Raw genomic sequence first — 24,863 nt, forward strand, 5'->3', positions numbered from 1 at the left:
TCCTTCCCGGCCCGAGTACGCTTTCCCGCGCACCATCCTCTATCTCTCATTTGGCGCGAACCGTCGAGAGAAGCCCTTTATATTCCGCCGCCGACTATATTCACTCCGGGGATTTTCCATAGAGGATCATTCGTCTCGTTCTCGATATTTTTGTTTTCGAGTTTGACCTCAAAAATAGGTTTTCTTGTCACTCCCTGTCCGCCAGTTTTTGACAGTTTGGATTTAAATGGCCTTTTAATAATTTCGTAAGTTATTTAAATACCACGTGAAATACGCGTGATAATCGTATCTCTGTGTACAATTTAAAGACCAGGTGTATTTCCTTTTCCTTGAAAATTTATTTACAACCTGTAGAGTAATCTTGCACTTTTATCGCGTCTCGTTGTAATAATAAAATCTCGAATTTTTGCCATATTTAAAAGATATCAGCGCTCACTAGCGCCATCTATACTTTCAAAAGGAAGGTTTTTGGTAGAAAATGCTCTCCGGGCGACTAGCGACATCTATGGTTATAGATTTAAACAAAGAAATAGTAAAATGGCCGGTCAGTTCAGAGAAGGCCTAATCTAAATCGAGCGTAATTATGCCTAGACGAGACAGTAGTTCCGATAGCGAAAGGGTTTCTTACCGACGCAGACGCGACCGGAAAAGAAACAGTAGGTATGATTGTTGAAAGCTAATTACCGCGATTGCAAACATTAAAGAAAGTCTCCCTTTTAGTTCTCCGGATTCCAGAGGCAATTCAGAGTCTAGTAGTGATAGAATAAAACGTAAAACTCATCGCTCTCGTTCAAGAAGCGGATCTAATTCCAGAAGTTCTCACAGAAGAAACCGTTCCAGATCAAAAAGTCCCAGAAAACACACTGTTAGGTCTCGGAGTTCATCTAGGGGACGGTCAAATCGGAGATCCAGATCTCGGTCTAGTTCCAGATCCAGGAGAAGACCACGATCGGGAAGTCGAAAACCATACAGACGTTCAAGATCCACATCCCCTAAGTAATTTTAAACTCGTAATGTTAACACAATTAACTTAATAGTGATTATTAATATATTTTATTCCACAGAAATAAATCGTTGAAAAATAAACATCCCAATGAGGTATATATTGTTTAACATTCAAAAATCATTTGGTAAGCTAAATTTAATTTAATATATAACAGAAGAACGGAGACGTTATTAAACAGAAAGTTCAACAAGCGATTAAAGCCGCCGGTAATATTTAATTTAGTAGCTAATAAATAAGCTAAACTTAACTGTAATATATTTTTAGCTACCGCAAGTGCCGAATTGAGAGAAAAGGGTTTACTCGGTGATGTGTCCTTATCAAATTCAACACCAACAATCAATGATCAACTCAAAAGAGCGCAGGCGCTAGATGAAATCAATGCGCAATCATTCACGCAACAACAATTTGTTTCAAGTCGAAACACAAATAAGAGCACAGTTACAGTGGTAAAAGCATAATTTAAAAACGCGACAACTCAACGTAAACTTATAAAAATTCTTCTTATATTTGTAGAAATCTGAAGACAATTTTGACAAAGACGGACATATGTCTGCCATTTTTGGTTTATCAGCTCCTAAACTTGGTTTAAACACTAATTCAGCGGATGCTTCCATCAAGAAATTGGAATCTTGGAAACAAAACCCTGAATTTCTTGTTCATGAAAGCGTAATGACTTTTCATTTAACTAATAAATAAATTAAACAATAATCAATCGCGAGAGTTGTTTTTAAAGAAATCTATCGATTGTTTTCAGATATTTGTCGATCAGACTGGTAAACAAGAGAGGTGGCTAAAGAAACTCTTTGTCATGAGGAAGAAAAAAATTAACGAAGAAATGTGAATATTAAAATAAACTTTTTGTATAAATAAGATATTAAAACTATCACTAATGTTGTGTTTCTTAGAAAGAACTTATTAGTTTAAATTTTGGTCACAAGAATAATCCAAATTCAATAACCGCACCGCCATCTATCTGCTTTAAAAATAACTATTAGGATGGTATTTATCATAACAAAGGGAAGTCATAGGTCACCGAGGTCACGCCTAAGGTTTGACCTAAAAGTACCTTCCTCGTCTGCTTTTTTCGTCAGTTCAGATTTCCATTTTGTGAAAAGTAAAATATTAGTTATTTTAAAGCCAATAGATGGCGATGCGGTTATTGAATTTGGATAATTCTTGGAACTAGCTTATCGCCACTTTCCGGCGGAGTTTTAAATTGAAAATGTGATGGCCTCTGTTCAAAATTGTTTCTTTACAACAGCTAAGAGTTTGTGTAAAAACATTAAAATCCAAAAGTTGTCTGCTATTTACTTATACATTAGTTGATGGGTATTAAAGTAGATGGCGCTATATGTCTTGCACTCAAAGCCTCGCGGAATCTTTTACATACTTGAAGCTAGGAGGATTCAAGTACTGAGTTTTCATATTCCTAGCTTGAAGGGGCTTTCAAGGGAGGTGTGAGCAGCCTTGGAAATAAGGTTTTTTTTTTAACTGGTCCTTATGACCACTGACCCCTTAGAATATGAATTATTAAAGTGGTCATTATGACCGGTGACCCTAGCTTATGAATTATTTCACTGGTCTCATATAAAATGTTCTAATGTTATTTTATAAGCCTATAAAAACCTATACTACATGGTAACATTAATTTTACACGTATTCAAAATAGTGTATAGTTTATTTTATGAGTATCACAAGAATAGTACAATATAGTACTATCTCACCTAAGACTACTGCCATAGCCTAGAAGACCCTCATAATTTACCATATTCTCTCTCTCTCTACTCTAGGCCCCGTAGATTCCGAGTCCCCGTTCCGTTACAGCGTAGCCTACCGTACTAGGGGGAAAGCGAGACAGAGACAGACATCTTGCCAACCCGCGTGAACGGCGGTGAGAACACCCACCACGGAGTCCGGGAGACCCCGCGCCTGGAGCGAAAGGTAGAGATTCCGGCGAGGGGTCGCGAAGGAGGCACACGCGAACAGGACGTGTTCGGCGTCCTCTCGTACCGCACACCGAGGGCAGGAGTCCGAGTTCCGAAGCCCGAAACGATGAAGAACCGCCTTTGTGGGAAGTCTGCCCCAACCAAGCCGCGCGAGAAGAGTGTCCTCCAGTCTAGGAAGTTGAACGGCCAGATCGGCTCGAGAGTCAGGGTTAGGCTTCGCAGCCAGGAGAGGCCACTGGGCTGCGAGAGACCGCCAGGTGCGAGTCCACGAAGAGGTGATCGCTTTCCCACGGAAGGAAGTGTCGTGGGAAGGAAGAAGTGCACCCCCTGAGGACGTTGAAGCTGGGTGACCCCGGCCAGTTTGTCCGCCGTTTCGTTGCCTGGCACTCCCACGTGAGCTGGACACCAAAGGAAAGTGACGGAGCGGGGATAATTGTCAATTAGATCATGGATTATTGAAACAACCGGATCAGAAGAGCGCGTCAGCAGTTGGGTGAGGGCACTCTGAGAGTCGGAGCAAATAACCAGCTCACCAGGCACATTTGTCACCGCGTATGAAAGAGCCATCTGGATAGCGAGGAGCTCAACCCGGTTGATAGGATGCCCGGAGTCCACGAAGGACCTCGCGCCGACGCCGAGGGCCGGAATCGCGAAAGCCGCACCAGCAACACCCGAGTCCGAGGAGAGCGAGCCGTCCGTATAGATGACCGTAGCATCTCTGGCGTAAGGTTCGAGGGTCGCGAAAAAGAGCTGCCGAAGCGCGTCAGATGGCAGGTCTCCCTTGGTAGAAGAGAGCCAGCGATGAATGATCGTGGCCGCTGGTGGTTCCCACTCCGGTGTTCGCAGACGAGGGAGATGGGCCCTGGAGTAGTTGAAAAGCCAAGTGAGATTGTACTCCTGTGCAAGGCGCCACGCTCGAAGAGGGAAAGGAAGTCGGCCCGGTGGGAAACGGTCCTCGATGAGTTCCAGAGAAGGTAGGGTCGATCGCAATAGGGAAGGATAGAAATCGGGTGTGTCAGACGCTCCGCATGGAGCGATGTTATAGAGATCCAGGAGGTCTCTCCGAAAACGCAAAGGAGGAATGGCTGCTTCGGATTCCATGAGCCGGATGGGAGTGGACTGTGGAACTCCTAGGATGACTCTGAGAGCGGCATTTTGAACCTTGTCGAGTTTGCCGAGCGTGGTAGCTGTGGCCGAGGCGTAGAGTGAACTAGCGTAGTCCAGCCGAGAGCGAAGGAGATGCGTGTAGAGAAGGCGAAGGACCTTCCTTCCCGCCCCCCAACGAGTCGCGGAGACGGCTCTCAGAAGGTTAAGCCGCTTCAGCGAAGAAGCGACGAGGACCTCGATGTGTGGGAACCAGGACAGCTTGTCGTCAATCAGGGCTCCGAGATACCGATAGGACGAGACCCGAGAGAGGGCAGTGCGCCCGAGCGTGAGGTGAAGGCCGGCCTGGATCTGCTTTGATTTGGTGATGATCATGAAAAGCCATTTCAGTGGTTGGAAATTTAGACCCTAGGTGATTCCATAGCTCGAGATATTATCGAGAGCAAGGGAAGAGGCGGCTGAGGTTTGGACCGCAAATCCACGTGCTGATGTCATCCGCATGTTCCCCTTGGTCAACCGGCCTCGGACACAGCTCGGGAATGTCGACGAGCATGACGCGGAATAAGATTGGGCTGATTGCACTGCCCCGCGGCACGCCGCGGGTAACTGAGTACGGCTTTGAGAGTTTGCCATTAACTCGGACTCGGAAGGTACGGCCGTCCAAAAAGCTCTCCACCCAGCGAAGGAGGTTTCCCTCAAGGCGTTGTAGCTTATAGAGTAGCGCCTGATGGTGGACGCTTCCAAAGGCGTCTTTTAAGTCGAGGAAAACTGCCAAACAGTGGTGATTAGTCGCCAGGGCCCCTTGAGCAGCGGTAACAATCCGGAGGGCGTTATCGGTTGCCCGGCGCCCTTCGCGGAAGCCGGATTGCTCCGGCGGAAGCCGGATTGCTCCGGCGGAAGCACGCGATTCACCTGCAGAAACCAAATAAGACGGCCAAGAACAAGCCGCTCGTAAATTTTGCCAAGGTTCGGAAGGAGGGAGATGTCCCTGTAAATAATAATAATAATAATCAGCTAGGCTAATACCCAAGGCACCACCTTAGGCCTAAGTCATCATGTGACTTTTGAAGCCCTTAATTCAGGTGGCCGGGTTACAATGCGTAGGAGGGTGGTGGCAAGCCCTGCATGCCACGAGATCGAGCCAACAGCTCCCTACACTAACTATTACCGTTAACCTAGACAAGTTTTTATGGAAGGGGAAACCGAAGAACTCGGGGGAAAACCCCTTAAACCAGTGGGGAGAGAACTTGCAAACTCAACGCAGAAGGAGTTGTTCCAAGTTTTCACCCAGTGTAGGAAGTGGGGTCTCTGCTTGGTTTGCCCGGCTTGAGTATGGGATGAAGAATCGCATGTTTCCACCGCGAGGGCATGATGCCATCGGCCCAGAGACGGTTGTAGAGCCTGAGAAGGGCTGCGCGAAACGCTGAGGTGGTGTTTTTAATGATTAGGTTCGAGATGTTATCGGCGCCAGGGGCCGGAGATGACGCCGCTGAGTTCCGGCGCCGAGAAGGGCGCGTTGTACCTGGCCGGTGGAGAAAGCTATTGCGATTCCATAAGCGAAAAATGGGTTTTATCTCGGCCGAGCGATGGCGCTGATGATTGAATTTTTCTCGGAGCGATTTCTTGAGAGTTTCATATCTCTATAAGTGCAGCGACTAGCAAGATCTCTGTTGTAACTTTGGGTACGTTCAGCAGAGCTCATCGGACTCACCGATTAGTAATCGGTGACATCGGTTTCCTACTGTACGCTTTGTCGCGTTTCCGGTTTTGACGTCACGATAGTCATCGGTTACTCACCGAAGTCATCGGCTGGAAGAGTCGGTTTTTCCGATGACTGACGTCTTTTCTGACGTAAAACTGCTGTAAAAGCTACGCCATTTTAAAAAACACCGATGACTGAATAAAAGCGTTTAGCAACTTACGACGTCATTATGACGAAAAAGCTCATCGGTGGAAAATATCAAATCCATCGTAATTTAAATGGAAAGTCCCTTTAACAGGGGCGGCTGAAGGGCCGGGCAACTGCCTGGGGCGCCGGTTTGTGAGGGGCGCCTTTTTGGTTTACCAAGAATTGGATTTGTTTATAATTTTTTTAATGAAAGCATAACATAATTTGGAAAATCTTTAGCTAATTAGAAATAAAAATCGTCCAACATCGTCGATTAACGTTTTGTTGCGACTATTTACTTTACAATAGTAAATAAACCATAAAATTGCAGAGGATAGTTCTGACGGATAAAGCATTTTCCTGGTATTTTCATTATAAACCATGGTATATAATATGAAGAAGAAAAAGTGGTTGGGCGATACTACAAGAATAGAAGTGTATCAGAATTTCTAGCCCGGTGTACCTAGCAACAAGGGCCATACCACCGGAGGCCTATCATCATAGTGCCCTACGCCAGCGTCCACCTAGCCCGGACAGGTGACAAATCCAGCATGGGTAGCAGAACCCTACTACTGATGGTCGCACCTTTGACGCGAGCCACTCAACCCAGCAGAAGGTGCAGCAATGGGTGGACCATTTCCCACTTCGCACACAGCAGTGGGGTAAAGAGCGGATGCTATAGCAACTCCAGCCGACACCCTACCTACGTAGGTAAAGAGTCAAACCCTTTGGAGAGAGCTCCTAAAGGGGAACGACGGGCACACAGCGGTCCACATAACCTGGAACAGCTGGCACCGGAGATCCCGGTGTGCTCCAAAAGGCCGGGAAACAGGACCATCGTGCCCTCATACAGAGGCCCGCCGCCCCACAGCAGGCTACCCAATCCTCCGAGGCGGTCAGCTGGCCTGGACCCTCTACGTTAGCCTGGGCCGAAGCCCAGTTTCAAGCCCATACCTGACCGAAGTCGAAGGTGTAGATAGGACCATTTGATCAGAGCCACCACCCTTATGGGTTACAAGAGCCGGACCCCGACTCCCCGGTAAAGCTACCAGTTATTGCACACTCTAACCCATTTAGGGCCAGTTAGTCTAGGGAGCTATTAGCTCACGGGTCACGAAGGACTTGGCACCACCCTCCTAGGCATTCTAAACCTGCCACCTGTTTAAAGGCATTATAATTCGCTAAGGTCTTGCCTTGGGTATTAGCCTAGCTGATTATTATTATTAAATGATACATGTATGTCCATATTTAATTATTTATGATGGATCAACCGTCCAGTTTCACATTTTGGCCACCAGGTTTAACCAAAGTAAGGGGTGATTCTCACTAGTTACGTTAATAAACAACTCGTAGAACGTGTTAGCAAACGATTTTTAGATTTATTTATTCATATATATAAATTTATTTATTATTATCAAGATAAGTAACATAATACCCCTAAGTATGACATTAGGATTTTTTTTACTATACATCCTTCCTTCACAGTGACGCTAAATTTTTTTTTCTTAACAGCGCCCCTCGGTAGCAGCGCCATGAACTAATCTAACTCAACTTCCGTTGACGTGATATAACTTGTTTTAATGTATCGCCTTCGTCACGAGATACGTAGGAGTTCAGTTCAGTTTTGAAGGTTAGATCTTGATAAAAAGGGTGACTCGTCGAATTTTCTTGTGGCTATCATAGTGGAACCTAGGAGCAACAAACACAAGGAGAACGCAGCTAGGCTTTAAACACGCTAACGAAGGGTTGTGTACGAATTTCATTGGACGAGCGTCACGAGCCTTTACGCTGAACGTTTTATGGGCGGGAGGGAAGACAATTTCCGAATTTTCCCCTTCCGACGGCAGCAGGCGCTAAAGCGTCTAACCAATGAAAAATGTACGCAAGAAAATCCACGACTTTTGACGGGTTGCGTTCTCCTTGTGTGGGGTGTTGTGTTTGTTGCTCCTAGGTGGAACGTCACTTCTACGCACCCGATACATCTAAACAATAAGGCCAATGTTACTTTATAGAAAGGCCTGCGCGATTTTGAAAAACCGCAATTTTTAGGCTTATTGCTTATTTAGCCCCAGTATGGTTACGCAACAGACGAACTTTTTTTAGACTTAATTTGAACTCTGACTCCTTTTGGATGACCAATAGAAAAATTCAAACCACAAAGAGGGTGAAGAAAGGATGTAGTAAGAAAAAATGCATGAGCAAGAATAAAAGTGCCATACTTATTGATATTATATTACTTATGATAACAAGATTGGGGGCATTAAGCGTCAGCATTGAAATGGATGACAATGTGATTTGGGAGATAATAATATCGGATCGCAGCGATAAAGTATAAGAGCACTCACTATCAGGAATCCATATCGCTACTTGGAATGAATAACGGCTTTGATTCCCCGCCGTTGTGGCGGGACATAGTAGACGGAGCTCCTCCTCTCATAACACCACGTGACTAATGTGTATTTTGCTCTGTCGTCTGCTTGCTAATTCGGGTCTTTAGTAGAGTTGATTATAATGTTATAAAGTTTTGATAGACCAAAATATGAATAAGAAAAAAGTTATAAAAGACAGGCCCGTCTTAAGACCTTTTGGGGCCCTGGGCTAAATTATTTATTAAGACCTTTGCGATCCCCAACAGTCAGCCTTTGTAGGTCCGTTGTTTAATTTCAACTACACAATAATCAAACCAAACTTTTAATTTCAGAAGTATAACATAGGCCTACCGAAAATAAGATTTTTACTGACAGTGACTCCCTGTTAGGTTTTAGAAATTGTAGGTACTGTATGATACGCGATGTGGCGATGTGTCAAATTACTTTAGACGTAAATAAAAGATACATAACATTTAACCAACTAAACCCTTATCCCTAGAGTAGAGGCTATATGGCTTGCCTTTCCGGGCCCCCAAAACTGGCTGGGGGCCCTGGGCTGTAGCCCATTTAGCCCATGCCTTAAGACGGCCCTGATAAAAGAACTTAAAATACGGTTGAAAGCGGTTATGGAAATGAACATATTTTTAGAGAACGGCATTTTTAATATTCCCTCCGCGCCGGTTTAAAGACTGTACGGAGTTCATGCAGGGAAAAACACAATGGTTTTAACACTTTGTGCCAAGCACTATGGAATACATCTTTGAAATCCTATCATGATATGATTGCCTTTAATTTGTTGGATGTTATGATATCTCTCACAGGATTATGATAGCAATTTGCTTCACTCCATGCTTCTACTAAATCTGAGCTGTTAGGCCTTTGCTCAGGATTTGGAGGAAAATAGACCCCATCTTTACGGACCATTATTATCGCCCTTTTCTTTGAAGCTTGGTTATAAAATACTGTTTTTACTAAATCATGAATTGCTTCTAATGACTCATCTATCGCGGATTCTAATACCGCCGATGGGTTCTGTAATTTTTTCCAGATGATGAAAACTAGCAGACGAGTCACAAAAATCTCTATATTTTTAATAACAAATCGAACGCGAGAGCTTCCACGTCAGCGAGCGAAGTGAGCGAGGCGCTCCTGCAATTTCTAATTGACAAATGGACGGAAAATACAAATTCAATGTAGACTTTGCGGATATTTTAGTGATGTTAATAAATGATTGCTTTACATAGTATCGAAAAATTCGGACGCATTTAAAGGGGAACGGTCAAACTTTAACCAGTTAGATAGCCCTATAGCCCATTAAAAACTAAAATTTATTGCGAAAACCGCATCAAAAAATATTGAGTGGTTAATTTTTAATAAAATAAATTTCGGGAAATCGAAAAGCGCGCGTCTACCGCGACACCTGGTGAGAAGTCGGTGAGACAAAAAAACAACGTAAAAGCGCGCGCTGCTGTGACTTTTAAAGCCTAAATTGCGCGATTTTAAAAGTTAAGATAGTTCGCAAATCGCTCATACGGGGTTAGGGGCGCTGGCGGCAGCCCCTAAGATGGCGGCGAAAATTCCAACCCAAACACCTGGCGTTATTTTTCGTTTCAACTTTTTAGGCCAAAAGCAATTTTTTTCAAGACAAAAAAGGTACGTGTTAGTATATTGAACGTCTTGTTAATCTGTTGATACGGAAATAAGGCCATATTTGGAAAAGCTTGGCCGTTCCCCTTTAATAAAATTATTCCGGAAAAAAAATTGTGAAAATTTAATTATAAATTTTTTGTACTTTTAATTTTTTCGAAACTTCTTAGTGCCCCTTGTAGGTTTGGTGCCCTAGGCCCAAGCCTCTTCAGCCTATTGGGTAATCCAGCCCTGTTCCATGTCACCGAATTTTACGTCATTTAAGGCGGAATAAGCGTTTTTGGCCCAACCCATAATGTTCCGCCCCAAAATACCACAGGTGATATGGGCAGATATTCATTCCAACTAGAGTTATGGATTCTTGCAACTATGTTAAAAACGAATGGTTTTATTTACGTTGAAAATTGTCGTCTGTTTTCCCAGAAGGAAAGTTTTATTAAACTTATTAATTTTGTTTAAAAGTCTCGAATAATTCATATAAATGTAAAACTTCTGATGGCTTCTTGTAAAGCCTAGTTGGTTCTTTTGAATGTGAGCGCGTTGTCAGTTAGGACAGTCGGCAGGTGAATCTTCTCAGCTGAAAGATCAGACACACATTAATTAAATTATTTAACATTAATTAAATCATTTAATACAAAATTATTTAACAATAATTAAATTATTTAATATTAACAAAATTATTAAATATTAATAAAATTATTTAATATTAATAAAATTATTTAATAATAATTAAATTATTTAATATTAATGAAATTATTTTCAATGAAATATTTCCTACTTAATTTTAGTCAAAGAATGTCACCCTTCGATTAGCTCTTTTTCCAAATTTGTCAAATACGAAAGGTTGGCTAGGCTTGATAGCCTTTCCATTGTTGCCCGTAGACGTGTTTCAATTCTGTCGAAAAAACTAAACTCGTTTCGGCTATACCAAAGAATATAAAGCTCACCCCTTTCAGCAGTGATGTTCCGAGCGATTTCCGGAACGTATTTCCTCCAATCACAAAACGTATTTTCGAAGCATTTTTTGTGGAAAAACGTACTTTTCTATTTTCCACTTAATACGCCATCTATGAAACAAATTTTCTTCCGTTTTTAAACGTCAAAAGATTAAATCCGGCATTGTAACTGCTGTCAACAATTACAATGCGCTTGAAAACCGGTTGAAGGTCGCTTTCAATAGAGGGCCATACTAGAGGAATTCGGAGAAAGCTAGCCGCTTTGGTGGTGAAATTAGACCACATACTATTTATAAAACTTTCTCCGAACCCCAAAAAGCTAAAACGTACTAAATATATTCCAAAAAATATCAAAACGTATTTTCGTATCATAAATTTTTCCAAACGTACTAAATACGATTAATTAAATCCAAAACGTACTTTCGTACTCAAAATTTGAAAACGTATTAAAAAAGTACAAATGTACCGCTCGGAACATCACTGCCTTTCAGCCCCATCCTCCATTACGAATACCCAAAGAGTGGATGCTAGACTCCAGGCTGAGGGCACAGGCAATGGCCGACGAGCGGGAGGCAAGTAAGAGGGGTAAAATAATGGCGCGAAAAATAGTGTATAGTATTTGCCACTGGAATGCGTGAAACAATTTTGTCGTATTTGCCCAGATCCGAAAACGAGGGGGGGACCGGCTTCGCTGCTAACAACAACGCAAGTTGCGATGCTTTTGAAACTTCAAAGGAATGATCCGTGATGTTGAACACGAAAACTCTTAGGTATGATTCTTTGATTCACTTTATATTTAATACTACCTAAATTGGCCAACTATTTAAAACTTCGGAAGGGGGGGGGGGTCGAGTGGCTGATGCTTGTGGAAGCTGGGACTAGGGTTCCGTGGAATTGGTCCATGATTTGAAGAACGCGCAGCCTCTATCAACGCTAAACTTTTCAAACCAATAGATGGCGGCCATGTTATTGAAACTGGAAAATTCAGGATTATGCTTCTTCAATAACTCGTCAATCAAATCAGCCCGGTCTCTCATTGGTTGCCAAAAACGTAATGTCTTCCAACGCGATGCGGCGATTGACGAAGTTCGAAAACAGGTGGTTGGAATTTCCCCTTTCGTCACTGACGTCACGAGGGACAGTTCGACAATGGCGCCCTCGGATCGTCTCATTCAACATATTCGACAGAATTAACGAAAATAACGAGATCGTGTCATTATTTTGACTCTTGAACGTTTCGTAAAATTAATTCAAAGTTCGGTTTAGAGAGTTCCGGTAACAGTAAGACGTCGTAATTAGGAATCTTTTTCAAGTAATCTCTTAAGTCGTCGGTTGCAAATTTTGTTTTGTTTTCGTTATCAAGAGGTTCTTAGGCCTTGTGGGTTAACGCATCAGCATCCCACCTTTACGCTGAACACCGGAGCTAAATGTCCGCTTCTCCGTGATACAGTGATGGGTTTCGCGTGAAATCTACAGGTAAGCTGAGCTTTTGTTCAGGTACATAGACCGATAGTTCGCTGACGAAAACTACCTTGGTTGGAAACCGTCACTTCGTTATTAAAGGTCCGGCATGACGCCGCGACGTTCCCGCGGAGGTTGTTGTGTACGCCGGCTGGATGAGCCCGCCAACTCCGTCTACCAACGGAGCACCTACGCCTAACGAGACGGGAGAGAAACCGTGTCAAGAAGGGAGCCATCTTTGTTTCCTTCTGGGGTCCCATAGTGTCTAGTGTCTGTTTTGGTCATCCGCCGACTAATGCCATTGCCCAGCCGATAGTTTAGCGATGAAACCGATCATTTTCGCGGACAGCAACACTTTACCATCGGAGAAAAGAGGAACTGTTGGAAGTATTTAAGTTAAACATCCCGGTGCTGTTTTAGGCAAAATCTTCAGTGGTATTCTACTGAAAAATGGAATTCAAGAGTACCGGAGTTTGGACTGCAATAAGGTAGGCAATACAGATATATGTAGAATAGTTATCATCTTTCCGACTTATAGCGGCACTTATGGTCAATTTCAAATGGCTTTTGGCGGGGCAAGCGAGGTGCGGACGTTATTAATTGAAATAGCCCGAATCGAGAAAGGGTGTACGTTAATTGAACCACGGACGTCATTTGGGTGGGGCTTAAAAGTTCACAAATACAGAACAAAACATGGTTCTGTTTATTATCCTGAATTATGCAATAGCTATTTCGATTTAAAATTCTAAAAATATTAAATTGGACGCGTTTTTGCCCTTTAAAAAAACTGGTTTTCCCAGACCCCCGGACATTCAAGTTCTGCCCCCTCCTGAAAAATCTTGAAATGACGTCCTTGAATTTATAATTTTGTGGGTGCATCCCTGTTATGGTTTCTCCCCTTTTCAACCCTAATTCAACATTTCTACCTCCCAAAGACCGGAGCTAAGCGTTAGCGATTTTACGATCTCTGACCGGAGTCTAACCTCACCACCTAGAGACTATCTAGTGTCGCGGGCGAGGGTCGGACATTTGCCTATTTTGTGTACGGGATTTTGGATTTTTTAGAAATCCAGGATTTTTTATTGTGGATTTGTTATACAAAGTCTATGGAAGCGAAATTCTTGGATTTTGGATTTGTGGATTTTTTTCCAAAATTTGTACGCGATTTGGACAAATGTCCGACCCCTCGGTCGCGGGTAATGGCGGACGAGGGGCATAAAGTGTACAGGTAGACCAATTTTAAACCAAATTGATGCTGTATTAATTTTTATGAAACGGAATTAACTTTTAACTTAAGTATGTAATAATCTTTTGTTTAAAAGAAAAATATTTTCTGTTCTATGCCTGATTTTAAAAGACCTTAAACTGAAGACTACCTGAAGAAAAAAAACGTTTTTAATTTTATTAAAAATTAATCTTAATTTTATTAAAATTTTTACTAAAAATTAATCTGAATTTTATTAAAAATTAATCTTAATTTTATTAAAATTTTTACTAAAAATTAATCTGAATTTTATTAAAAATTAATCTTAATTTTATTAAAATTTTTACTAAAAATTAATCTTAATTTTATTAAAAATTAATCTTAATTTTATTAAAATTTTTACTAAAAATTAATCTTAATTTTATTAAAATTTTTACTAAAAATTAATCTGAATTTTATTAAAAATTAATCTGAATTTTATTAAAATTTTTACTAAAAATTAATCTGAATTTTATTAAAATTTTTACTAAAAATTAATCTGAATTTTATTAAAATTTTTACTAAAAATTAATCTGAATTTTATTAAAATTTTTACTAAAAATTAATCTGAATTTTATTAAAAATTAATCTGAATTTTATTAAAAATTAATCTGAATTTTATTAAAAATTAATCTGAATTTTATTAAAAATTAGTCTTAATTTCATTAAAAATTAGTCTTAAATTTCATTAAAAATTAGTCTTAATTTTTAATACAAATTTCAAATATACGTCTTGTTCTTAATATCTTTATTGAATTTAAAATAAAAGCTTAATAAATAATATTATATGTGAAAAATAATAACCGTAATCTTTTAATTAAACCTTTTTAAATATTGACAAATTTAGGTGTTGCTTGGACTATATGCTCTTTGTAAATACTTGTTATCGTGGTATGCAAAATGCATCAATTTATGTTTGGTTGGGCTGGGTACTCAACCGTTTGAAAACGCTTTGACGCCGAATCTTGTTTCAATTTCAAGGTCGCTATTTTTCCGTTCTATCTCGTTTTTCTAGACCCCTCTCCTGTGTCTTCCCCCCTCGTTTCTGGCGAAACGGGCGTCATCCTTTGATAAAGTGTAGTAGTACTGGCAGTGCCTCTGTCGGTAGGGGATTTCACTCGCACGCTGTCATCCCCCATTCTGTTTCCCCCGCTACATTGTACATTTACCATTTCTCCCTGCCTTTGCCCTCGCCGACATGTAGCCGTTTGAATGTATATTCCCTTTTATCCACGGGAGTTTTCCACTATATTTCTCGCTATTTTATCGATTGAAGCAGGATCTGGGGGTACTAAGGAATTGGTATTGTTATTTATTTCTCAACCCTATTTTAACTAATTACGACTAATTTGAGGATTGGCAGGTACTTTATTTTTGAGCAGTCTCTCGAAGGTTTCCCATCCCCGGGGTCCGAAGACCGCGGTATGGTCGCCGCACCCGTTCCCCATTGTGTGCCGGACTGCGGGGCGGCGACTTTGATCGTGTCTCTTTGGCGGCGCCGGTATTTTGGAATTCGCCGGCCCCTTTGGAGGTTATCGCTTCTCGGCCTTTTGGCTAAGATCAAAGTGTAGTATCTGTTCTTATCAGCTTAATATCTGATACGGGTCCCATCGGGGCCCAAGATATTAAACTTATTTTTGAACGGCGGCGGAGAGTTCGGGGCTTGCTCCACCTCCGCCACGGGTTGGCCTGGTATTGCAGTACCTCCAGGATCGGCCCACTTCCCTAAATAAATCCAAAATCAAACACATTTCTTACTTAGAAAATAAAATACTTTTATAAATGTAAGAGTAATTAACATATTAGAGCCCTTTGACCGTTAAAAAATGGTACTATTTCCAGTTTCGTTTTAAGCTAAATATTTCTCGAACTGAGCTTGTCTTTGTAGTGTTTAAATAAAACATAATTAGATGTGTTTTGTAATAAAAATTATCAAGTATTTATTAACTTCCTGTTATAAAAAGATACAGTACCCAAATTTCTACAACCGAATAACAGTAAAAATTCAATTTCAAATTTTCTCCAAATCACTAATATAATTCAATTAATAAAATTATAATAAATACAATTAAAAAGTTTATTCGACACCAACTTTGTACTCTAAATTTGCCAGTTTCAATAACACTACCGCCATCTATCGATTTCAAATATCTAGAACTGAAGAGGCAGCGCGTTCCAATCGCGATAAAATAAAAGTTCGTGTCAAAACTATTGAAGTTGGCTGCACTAGTGTATTTGAAAATACATTTACATTATTGAAAAAATAGTAACGCAAAACTACAATTTGATCACAAAACTTTATTTAGAATGACTAATCGTAGATGTCGCTAGCTCCACCGAAACGAGCGGATATTTACGAATTTCTGGGATGAAGCGGGGTCCCTGGGTAAAGTCATAGCCTGGAGGAGAGAAGTATTCTCAAACGAAACCGACTTTTTGTAAGTTTGTAACTGTGAAATTTACCATATCGTAAGAAGATTTGTATGCATGTATAAGAAATTAAAATAAATATACGAAATCTAATCCTCGAGTTGTTTTAAATAGCCTAAGTGATATAACTTCCTACATGGTTATATAGTTATTACTTTGGTTGTGTAACTAGTCAAAAAACGCAATAAAACAGTATTTTTTTTACCACTTTTGGTAAATTTTCAGTCACTTATTTAAACTTTTTAGTCACTAAACTCACTAAATCCTACTGTGTAAGCTAGGAGCAACAAACACAACACCCCACACAAGGAGAACGCAACCCGTCAAAAGTCGTGGATTTTCTTGCGTACATTTTTCATTGGCTAGACGCTTTAGCGCCTGCTGCCGTCGGAAGGGGAAAATACGGAAATTGTCTTCCCCCCCGCCCGTAAAACTTTCAGCGTAAAGGCTCGTGACGCTCGTCCAATGAAATTCGTACACAACCCTTCGTTAGGCTAGCTGCGTTCTCCTTGTGTTTGTTGCTCCTAGGTGTAAGTGAGTATCAGGCCTGCAATAGTTGATTTTATAAAATGTCATTACGCTTGCCCAACTTGTTGAAATGTTGCCCTGGAATAGTTCAGCCAATGCCTAAGAATGAGTTCATAAACTCTTTAGTGGGAGAGAAAACGGATCCACAGCTGAAGCGGGGAGGCAACATTTCAACAAGATGGCCAGGGTTATTTTATAAAAAGAACTATTATCAAAACGCCAAAAATGCTCAGACAAGCGCGATATTGGTTCGATAGCGGCGGTCAACGGAAACACCCCGTCGCCCGGAGGGGAGCATTTTCTCGTGCGCGAATTTAGACCCCACAAAATTGAGTGACAGCGTCGACAGCTTGACCGACGGCTTTGACTGTTTTTGAATAGAATATATACAATGAGCATCAAAAAAAGAGGTAAGCTACAATATATGGAATTGTCCAGGCGGTCACTCAAGCTGTCAGAGCTGTCACTTAAGTTGTCAGAGATGGCAATCAGTTGTCACTCGTCAAAAAAATTAAGTACAGGATAAGAGGGGTGGAAATTCGCTCTGGTCTCGGTCTTTAAAATCATCACCGAAAATCACTGAAAAATTATGAGAAATCACTGTTAATCACCGAATATTTTACGAAAATTCGAAATCAGGTATACAAAATATTTACGAGTGACTACCCCGTCGGAAGAAGGTAAACAAATTTCATTATTCAATTCAATTTGTTTATTTACTTTTGTACATACATTTGGTGGTTGAGGGCCAAGTCGGTAGCGACTTATCTCGTATATAGAGGATAAAGCGGCAGAACGGGAAGGAAATTTGTACGAATCCGAAAGTTCTTACGACCATAGAAACTTGTAGTCGCAATTTTAAAAGATAGATTTGGGCATACCAGAAGTAAATGAACCGAAGTTATCGAAATAGCGCTCAGAATCGGAGGGCGTTTTCCTTATGAAAATGATGAGAAAATCGAGTCAAATAAAAGCTAATTTCCATCCCCGTCTTTTGACGCGATAAATTGTATAAAAAATGGTTTCGTAAAAACAAAAACGTTTTTATTTCGGCCTAGGAGCGCGTAAAATTTCAAATTCGAGGTCAAAATGTAACTTTATAAGCAGTCTGATAACTTTGGTTCATTTACTTTTGTCCATACTGTAACGATAATGCAATATCACACGAATAATCTAAAATAATTAAAACCGGAAGATTTAAAAGCACTTTGTATCTTTTAGAGGCCATTAAAGGGAATATAACCTCGGGTATTTGGTGTGGAACACCAACGTTTGCAGCTCTGGCCGCTCTTGCCTTTGGCTTTAAAAACGTTTGGGGGCTGTTCACAAATTACGTAAAGCGGTAGGGGGAAGAGGGGGTTTGTGCAAGCGTGACTAATTGTTACGTGGGGGGGGGGGGGTAGGGTTCACTAAAATGTTACGTAACACATCTTATTTTTACTATCGTAGAATAAAATTTTCATAACTTTCAGAAACAGTCGTAATTATTAAAAACATAAGCATTTTCATTGGTTTACTCACGTTTAAAAGAATTTCATATGACCTTGATCTACAGTTTCGCCTATTTTCCCCCGCTCGGGATGGACAAAAGTGCGAGAACGATTAGTCTGGATCTACCACGTGAATTTTAAAGTTTAAATTTTTTCCTCAGTTTAGATTGATTTTTCATTGTTAAAAATGGACAAAAGCGCTCTATTTACGTCCCTCATATCTGCTTACGGAAAAGCGTTCCCCGATAAGACACCACAATAAAGTGTTGCATAAAAAAACAGTTGTCATTTCAAGTTTAAATTACAAACAATAAAATTTAGTACCTGATCTTATTGTACTTTATTACCAGCATATTAGTTGTTACGTACTATAATAATATAAGGGGGGGGTCGATATTTGTTACGTAATTTGAGAAGAGGGGTCTTTCCATTTGTTACTTTCTGTTACGAGGGGGAGGGGGGAGTCTAAAATGTGGTTTTTCTGCGTTACGTAATTTGTGAACAGCCCCTTGGCGCCACTGTACAGGGCAATCTGAAAAATTGAAGGGGTCTTCCATAAGGATTGCTTTGAAGGTTATATTCCCTTTAAGGGCTTGGAGTGTGCAATAACTGGTGGCTCTTGTAACCCGTAAGGACGGTGGCGCACTTGGAGATGTTAGCTCTGATCAAATGGTCCTATCTCCACCTCCGACTTCGGTCAGGTATGGGCTGGAAACTGAGTTTCGGCTCAAGCTAACGGAGAGGGTCCAGGCAAACTGGCCGCCTCGGCGGATTGGGTAGCCTGCTGTGGGGCGGCGGGCCTCCGTATGAGGGCACGGTGGTCCTGTTTCCCGGCCTTTTGGACATAGGCGTGCGCCCGACCTGACAACTGAAAGGGCGCCAAAAATCTGGAAAAAAAAACGGCGCAAGCCTTAACATTGCAAGTGCACAAAATTTCCTAAAATCCACCAAAATAAGATTCTAAACTAGAACAAGAGAAAATCGATAAAAAGATAAGGATGTAAAATACAAATAAAAAAGTATAGTTATCGGTAACATGCTAAAAAAATAATTGTTATTTGGTGATATTCTAGATTCACTCCCAGGCGTTTTCGGACACGTATTTTATATTTTAATAAACTGTTTGTGAACATGGCGACTTACGGACACTGCCGCGAAATTAGTCGTTTAGAGCTAGGATACGTTTCTTTTGGGACTCCTTAGCCACGGTCACACGACTGCGAAAGCGATTCGATAGTACATTTTAAACTAGCTGCTAAAAACGGTTTAACCATGGACTAATTAATGTATACATTAATTAGTCCATGGTTTAACCGTCTCAATGCTAGTTTATTAATGTAGTTCACACGAGCCCTAAATAACAACTAGTATTCGTTAGTACAACGTCGTAACTATATTTGCTACAGCGAAATACATGACGACGGCATATAAAGCATGGACTGTAGTCAGGGACGTCATTAGAATAGGGCAGGGGCATTGCTCCCCGGCATTTTTGTGAGCCAAAAAGGTCACGAAAAATTTTCATATAACTACATTAGAAAGGTCTTGCTTAATTTCTTGTATACATTGTTTTCGCTTGAATGCTATTATTTATTTCATTCTTAAGTAGTTGGGCGATATCCATTTACACTATGCAGCTTCAGTGACTAAACACGCGATGGTCGAAACATCGATTTTTTTTTAAATTTTAAACTGGGAAGTTTTCGACATATTGTTGCGTATTTAGTAGGACTGAGCTGTATGAGGAAACTGTAACCAAAACTGCAGCATTTTTGGTAGTACCTAGAGCTGCAGACTGTAGAAAATAAAAGACGTAATTTCTTGTAAGTTGTAATTAAATCAAGTTCTGGCCCCTCCTGAAAAATCCAGAAATGACGTCCCTGACTGTAGTCCAATGGGATTTTTACGATTGCTGTAGTGTCGTTCAATCACTTTTTCTTCTTCGTGTATCCTGCTTTATCAGAAAAAAGGTGCACGCGAAGCGAGTGCTTTCCCCGCCAAAACTCCTCACCGAACCAAAGATAATATAGAGAAGGATGCTAAATTACTCGCGTTTCTTGCTCCCCACCCGTAACGTTTTACTCATACATGAGAGAAGGGGCAATGAAGTGGGGTCTGATCCTGGTAGACTCAATACTGTGCGCCCTCTCTCCACACTGGCGACGCCAAGGATTATCCTTAAAGCGAGTTCCGAATTTTTTCTCTAGATGGAAACAGCTAGCGATTTACCAGGTTGCGGCCCCCAATTTCAACCCACCCCATCCACCCGTTGGGGGTGACTCAGTAGCGTAGCCAGGATTTTGTTTCGGGGGGGGGGGGACACACCATTGAAAAAAATGTAAAAAAATAAAAATATTCGTACGTACGACCATACGTTTCGGGGGGGGGGGCATGCCCCCACCCGGCTACGCCACTGGGGTGACTACAATCACGAGCCAGGTAGTAGCTCGTCTCGCAATTTTGCATCCTTCTCTATATTTTCCTTGGCCGAACCCTCACCCAAGCTAACGGAGAGGGTCCAGGCAAGCTGGCCGCCTCGGAGGATTGGGTAGCCTGCTGTGGGGCGGTGGGTCTCCGTATGAGGGCACGGCGGTCCTATTTCCCGGCCTTTTGGATCTCCGGTGCCAACTGTGCCGGGTTACTTGGACTGCTGTGCGCTCGTCGTTCCCCTTTAGGAGCTCTCTCCAAAGGGTTTGACTCTTTACCCACGTAGGTGGGGTGTCGGCTGGAGTTACTATAGCATCCGCTCTTAATCCCACTGCTGCGTGGGAAGTGGGAAATGGTCACCCCGTTGCTGCACCTTCTGCTGGGTTGAGTGGCTGGCGTCAAAGGTGCGACCATCAGTAGTAGGGTTCTGCTACCCACGCTGGTTTTGTCACCTGTCCGGGCTAGGTGGACGCTGGTGATAGACCTCCGGTGGTATGGTCTCTGTTACTAGGTGCACCGGGCTATAAATTCTGACACACACTGTTGAGTCCATGAACCTGAAAAACGAAAACCAATAAATGTTAAAGGCCTAGTTTCACTTTGAATCTGGAAAAAAGGGTTCAGGCGGGTATGTGGCTACCCCTTCTGACCCCTCTATTCATCTCGCCAATTATCGGCTTATCTCTCCCGCGCTCTTTCGCGTTAACTGCGCTACAAAATTAACTTGTCGCAAAGGATATAGCAATACGTGTACAAATAACATGATAACTTGTTAGCGCAGCCATATGCTGGGCAGGTTAAGATTTTCACCCCGTATTTCGCAAGGAGTGAAATCGGAAAAAGAAAGGGCGAGTCTAGATTGTAACATAGTGCGATAATTTTATATTCTTAGTTCTAAAATAAACATGAACCATTGAACCTATCTATTTTATTATTGGAATTTTACTTATTATCCTGTATTTCATATTCCTTTTTTTATATAAGATATTATATTAACTATATTCATTAAATTGAATAGTGTGAACCGAAAAATTGTAACCATTGTTCCAACTTTTTCTGTTCACACTGTACAATTTTCTTGCTAACAAATAGTTGGTTTCAATTAAGTGGCCCAATTAATTGTATAGTGTGAACTGGGCTTTACTCAATGTGTTCAAATTCAAAGATATCAATTTTTTATTTTCGAACAATTAAATTTTAATTATATTTTAAAAGATACGCCTTTAGACAAAAGAATGGTTTCCAATAATCTTTGAACGAATTCGAAAGTTTTATTTGCGTAGTAGCAGTTTTTGCCCTCAGATTGTAACTGTTTTCGTAATTTCCCAACGTTTTTGTTCCAGTCCAACACTGCTAACGACCGTCTCAGAAAATACGTCTCTTTTCGGGTAGGGTAAGTTTCGGAAGCCGGGCGCAGGCGCTCGTGGGGCCCCGCTGGCGAAATGGTCCCCTCCGGGCGATGGGGTGTTTCCGTTGACCGGCGCTATCGAAGAGTCTAAGCATTTTTGTCGTTTTGATAATTGCAGGCCTGATAGTCACTTACACAGTAGGATTTAGTGAGTTTAGTGACTAAAAAGTTTAAATAAGTGACTGAAAATTTACCAAAAGTGGTAAAAAAAATACTGTTTTATAGCGTTTTTTGACTAGTTACACAACCAAAATAATAACTATATAACCATAGGAAGTTATATCACTTAGGCTATTTCCACTTCTACACAGTTTTTGTCACTAATAGCTTTTTTCAACCGCTTATTAAAAAAATTAAAAGCGAATGGAGTTTTATTATTTGTAAAAAAAGGGTTGTAAGACAGTTTTCTAACGTTCAATGGTAAAGAAAATTCGAAAAAAGTGATAAATAGTAACTAATTTTGGAAAAGTGACTTTTAGTGACAATTTTTAAAAAAGTGATTTTAAGTAGTGTTCGGCAGTCGATTAATTTTTATCCATGAATAAAATAAGCTCGGCGATATTTAAATAATATTTATTTAAATAACCAATAGTTGAATAAAAATTGTAAAATATTTAAATAATCGAAAGTGAATAAGCCTATTATTTAAATAAAACAAACAATTATTTAAATAAATACCACTTTTATTCAAATAAATGCATGGTTGCGTAAAAAACATAATTAAATAAGTTAAAATTATATTCTTTTTACCAACGTTTTTTAAATAAATCGGAAAATTTGTGGATAATGAATAAACAATTCCGAACACTAATTTTAAGTGAGAAAAGTGACTCAGTATCAGGCCTGTAATTGTCCAACCAGTTAACTGTCCGCCCAGTGTGAAGATATTACAGCGACATTACTAATAAATTATGTTAAAAATGATTTAAATGTGACGTCATTTACAGTTTCTTGGTTTTACTATAGTAGCTAATCAAATTTTTAATCAACCTTTGGATTAAATGGAAAAGCTTTATCGGAATTTTGGCGGCCCAGAAAAGGCAATTTTTAACTATCAAGATTAATAACAAATTTAATTTTTAACGTTGCTGTTATTATATTTGATTATTTAAAATTTAAAACAACTCGAGGATTAGATTTCGTATATTTATTTTAATTTCTTATATATGTATACAAATCTTCTTACGATATGGTAAATTTCGCAGTTACAAACTTACAAAAAGTCGGTTTCGTTTGAGAATACTTCTCTCCTCCAGGCTATGACTTTACCCACGGACCCCGCATCATCCCAGAAATTCGTAAATATCCGCTCGTTTCGGTGGAGCTAGCGACATCTACGATTAGTCATTCTAAATAAAGTTTTGTGATCAAATTGTAGTTTTGCGTTACTATTTTTTCAATAATGTAAATGTATTTTCAAATACACTAGTGCAGCCAACTTCAATAGTTTTGACACGAACTTTTATTTTATCGCGATTGGAACGCGCTGCCTCTTCAGTTCTAGATATTTGAAATCGATAGATGGCGGTAGTGTTATTGAAACTGGCAAATTTAGAGTACAAAGTTGGTGTCGAATAAACTTTTTAATTGTATTTATTATAATTTTATTAATTGAATTATATTAGTGATTTGGAGAAAATTTGAAATTGAATTTTTACTGTTATTCGGTTGTGGAAATTTGGGTACTGTATCTTTTTATAATAGGAAGTTAATAAATACTTGATAATTTTTATTACAAAACTACAAAATACATCTAATTCTGTTTTATTTAAACACTACAAAGACAAGCTCAATTCGGGAAATATTTAGCTTAAAACGAAACTGGAAATAGTACCATTTTTTAAGGTCATAGGACGCTAATATGTTAATAAAAGGGGCTTCATTACCCTATAATCACATTAATAAAAGTATTTTCTAAGTAAGAAGTGTGTTTGATTTTGGATTTATTTAGGGAAGTGGGCCGATCCTGGAGGTACTGCAATACCAGGCCAACCCGTGGCGGAGGTGGAGCAAGCCCCGAACTCTCCGCCGCCGTTCAAAAATAAGTTTAATATCTTGGGCCCCGATGGGACCCGTATCAGATATTAAGCTGATAAGAACAGATACTACACTTTGATCTTAGCCAAAAGGCCGAGAAGCGATAACCTCCAAAGGGGCCGGCGATTTCGAAAATACCGGCGCCGCCAAAGAGACACGATCAAAGTCGCCGCCCCGCAGTCCGGCACACGATGGGGAACGGGTGCGGCGACCATACCGCGGTCTTCGGACCCCGGGGATGGGAAACCTTCGAGAGACTGCTCAAAAATAAAGTACCTGCCAATCCTCAAATTAGTCGTAATTAGTTAAAATAGGGTTGAGAAATAAATAACAATACCAATTCCTTAGTACCCCCAGATCCTGCTTCAATCGATAAAATAGCGAGAAATATAGTGGAAAAACTCCCGTGGATAAAAGGGAATATACATTCAAACGGCTACATGTCGGCGAGGGCAAAGGCAGGGAGAAATGGTAGATGTACAATGTAGCGGGGGAAACAGAATGGGGGATGACAGCGTGCGAGTGAAATCCCCTACCGACAGAGGCACTGCCAGTACTACTACACTTTATCAAAGGATGACGCCCGTTTCGCCAGAAACGAGGGGGGAAGACACAGGAGAGGGGTCTAGAAAACAGAGATAGAACAAAAAAAATAGCGACCTTGAATTTGAAACAAGATTCGGCGTCAGAGCGTTTTCAAACGGTTGAGTACCCAGCCCAACCAAACATAAATTGATGCATTTTGCATACCACGATAACAAGTATTTACAAAGAGCATATAGTCCAAGCAACACCTAAATTTGTCAATATTTAAAAAGGTTTAATTAAAAGATTACGGTTATTTTTTTCATGTATCACATTATTAATTATTTACTACATTTGTTATTTCTCATTCAATGATATTAAGAACAAGACGTATATTA

The 24,863-nt window shown here is 40.5% G+C and overlaps 2 protein-coding genes, 1 long non-coding RNA gene and 2 other non-coding genes across 5 annotated transcripts; 3 read left to right on the forward strand and 2 right to left on the reverse strand.

Annotated features, from left to right (window-relative positions):
- The first annotated feature begins 503 nt into the window (after positions 1–503).
- LOC149954153 (uncharacterized) lies at positions 504–1,917 on the forward strand. The gene is made up of 7 exons (XM_090170286.1): positions 504–660; positions 721–996; positions 1,065–1,098; positions 1,161–1,212; positions 1,271–1,452; positions 1,520–1,672; positions 1,761–1,917. Exons 1-7 carry the CDS (start codon positions 584–586, stop codon positions 1,845–1,847), a joined length of 861 nt encoding a protein of 286 aa, XP_090026412.1. The 5' UTR covers positions 504–583; the 3' UTR covers positions 1,848–1,917.
- A 407-nt stretch (positions 1,918–2,324) lies between these two features.
- LOC149954154 (uncharacterized) lies at positions 2,325–4,431 on the reverse strand. Its single transcript, XM_090169858.1, has 2 exons — positions 3,277–4,431; positions 2,325–2,402 (listed from the first exon to the last, which is right to left on the reverse strand). Exons 1-2 carry the CDS (start codon positions 4,429–4,431, stop codon positions 2,325–2,327), a joined length of 1,233 nt encoding a protein of 410 aa, XP_090025984.1.
- Positions 4,432–12,045: 7,614 nt separating this feature from the next.
- LOC149954155 (uncharacterized) lies at positions 12,046–16,094 on the forward strand. Its single transcript, XR_016480097.1, has 3 exons — positions 12,046–12,392; positions 12,480–12,865; positions 15,927–16,094. It is a non-coding gene; the product is annotated as an uncharacterized LOC149954155 (long non-coding RNA).
- On the forward strand, positions 15,155–15,346 carry LOC149954156 (U2 spliceosomal RNA). The gene has a single exon (XR_016480156.1). It is a non-coding gene; the product is annotated as a U2 spliceosomal RNA (small nuclear RNA).
- A 7,759-nt stretch (positions 16,095–23,853) lies between the features above and the next one.
- On the reverse strand, positions 23,854–24,045 carry LOC149954157 (U2 spliceosomal RNA). Its single transcript, XR_016480157.1, has one exon. It is a non-coding gene; the product is annotated as a U2 spliceosomal RNA (small nuclear RNA).
- Between the last annotated feature and the right edge of the window lie 818 nt (positions 24,046–24,863).

Source organism: Leiobunum rupestre, chromosome 3 (assembly GCF_980474605.1).
Source record: "Leiobunum rupestre chromosome 3, qqLeiRupe1.1.hap1, whole genome shotgun sequence".
Classification (NCBI taxonomy): Eukaryota; Metazoa; Arthropoda; class Arachnida; order Opiliones; family Sclerosomatidae; genus Leiobunum; species Leiobunum rupestre.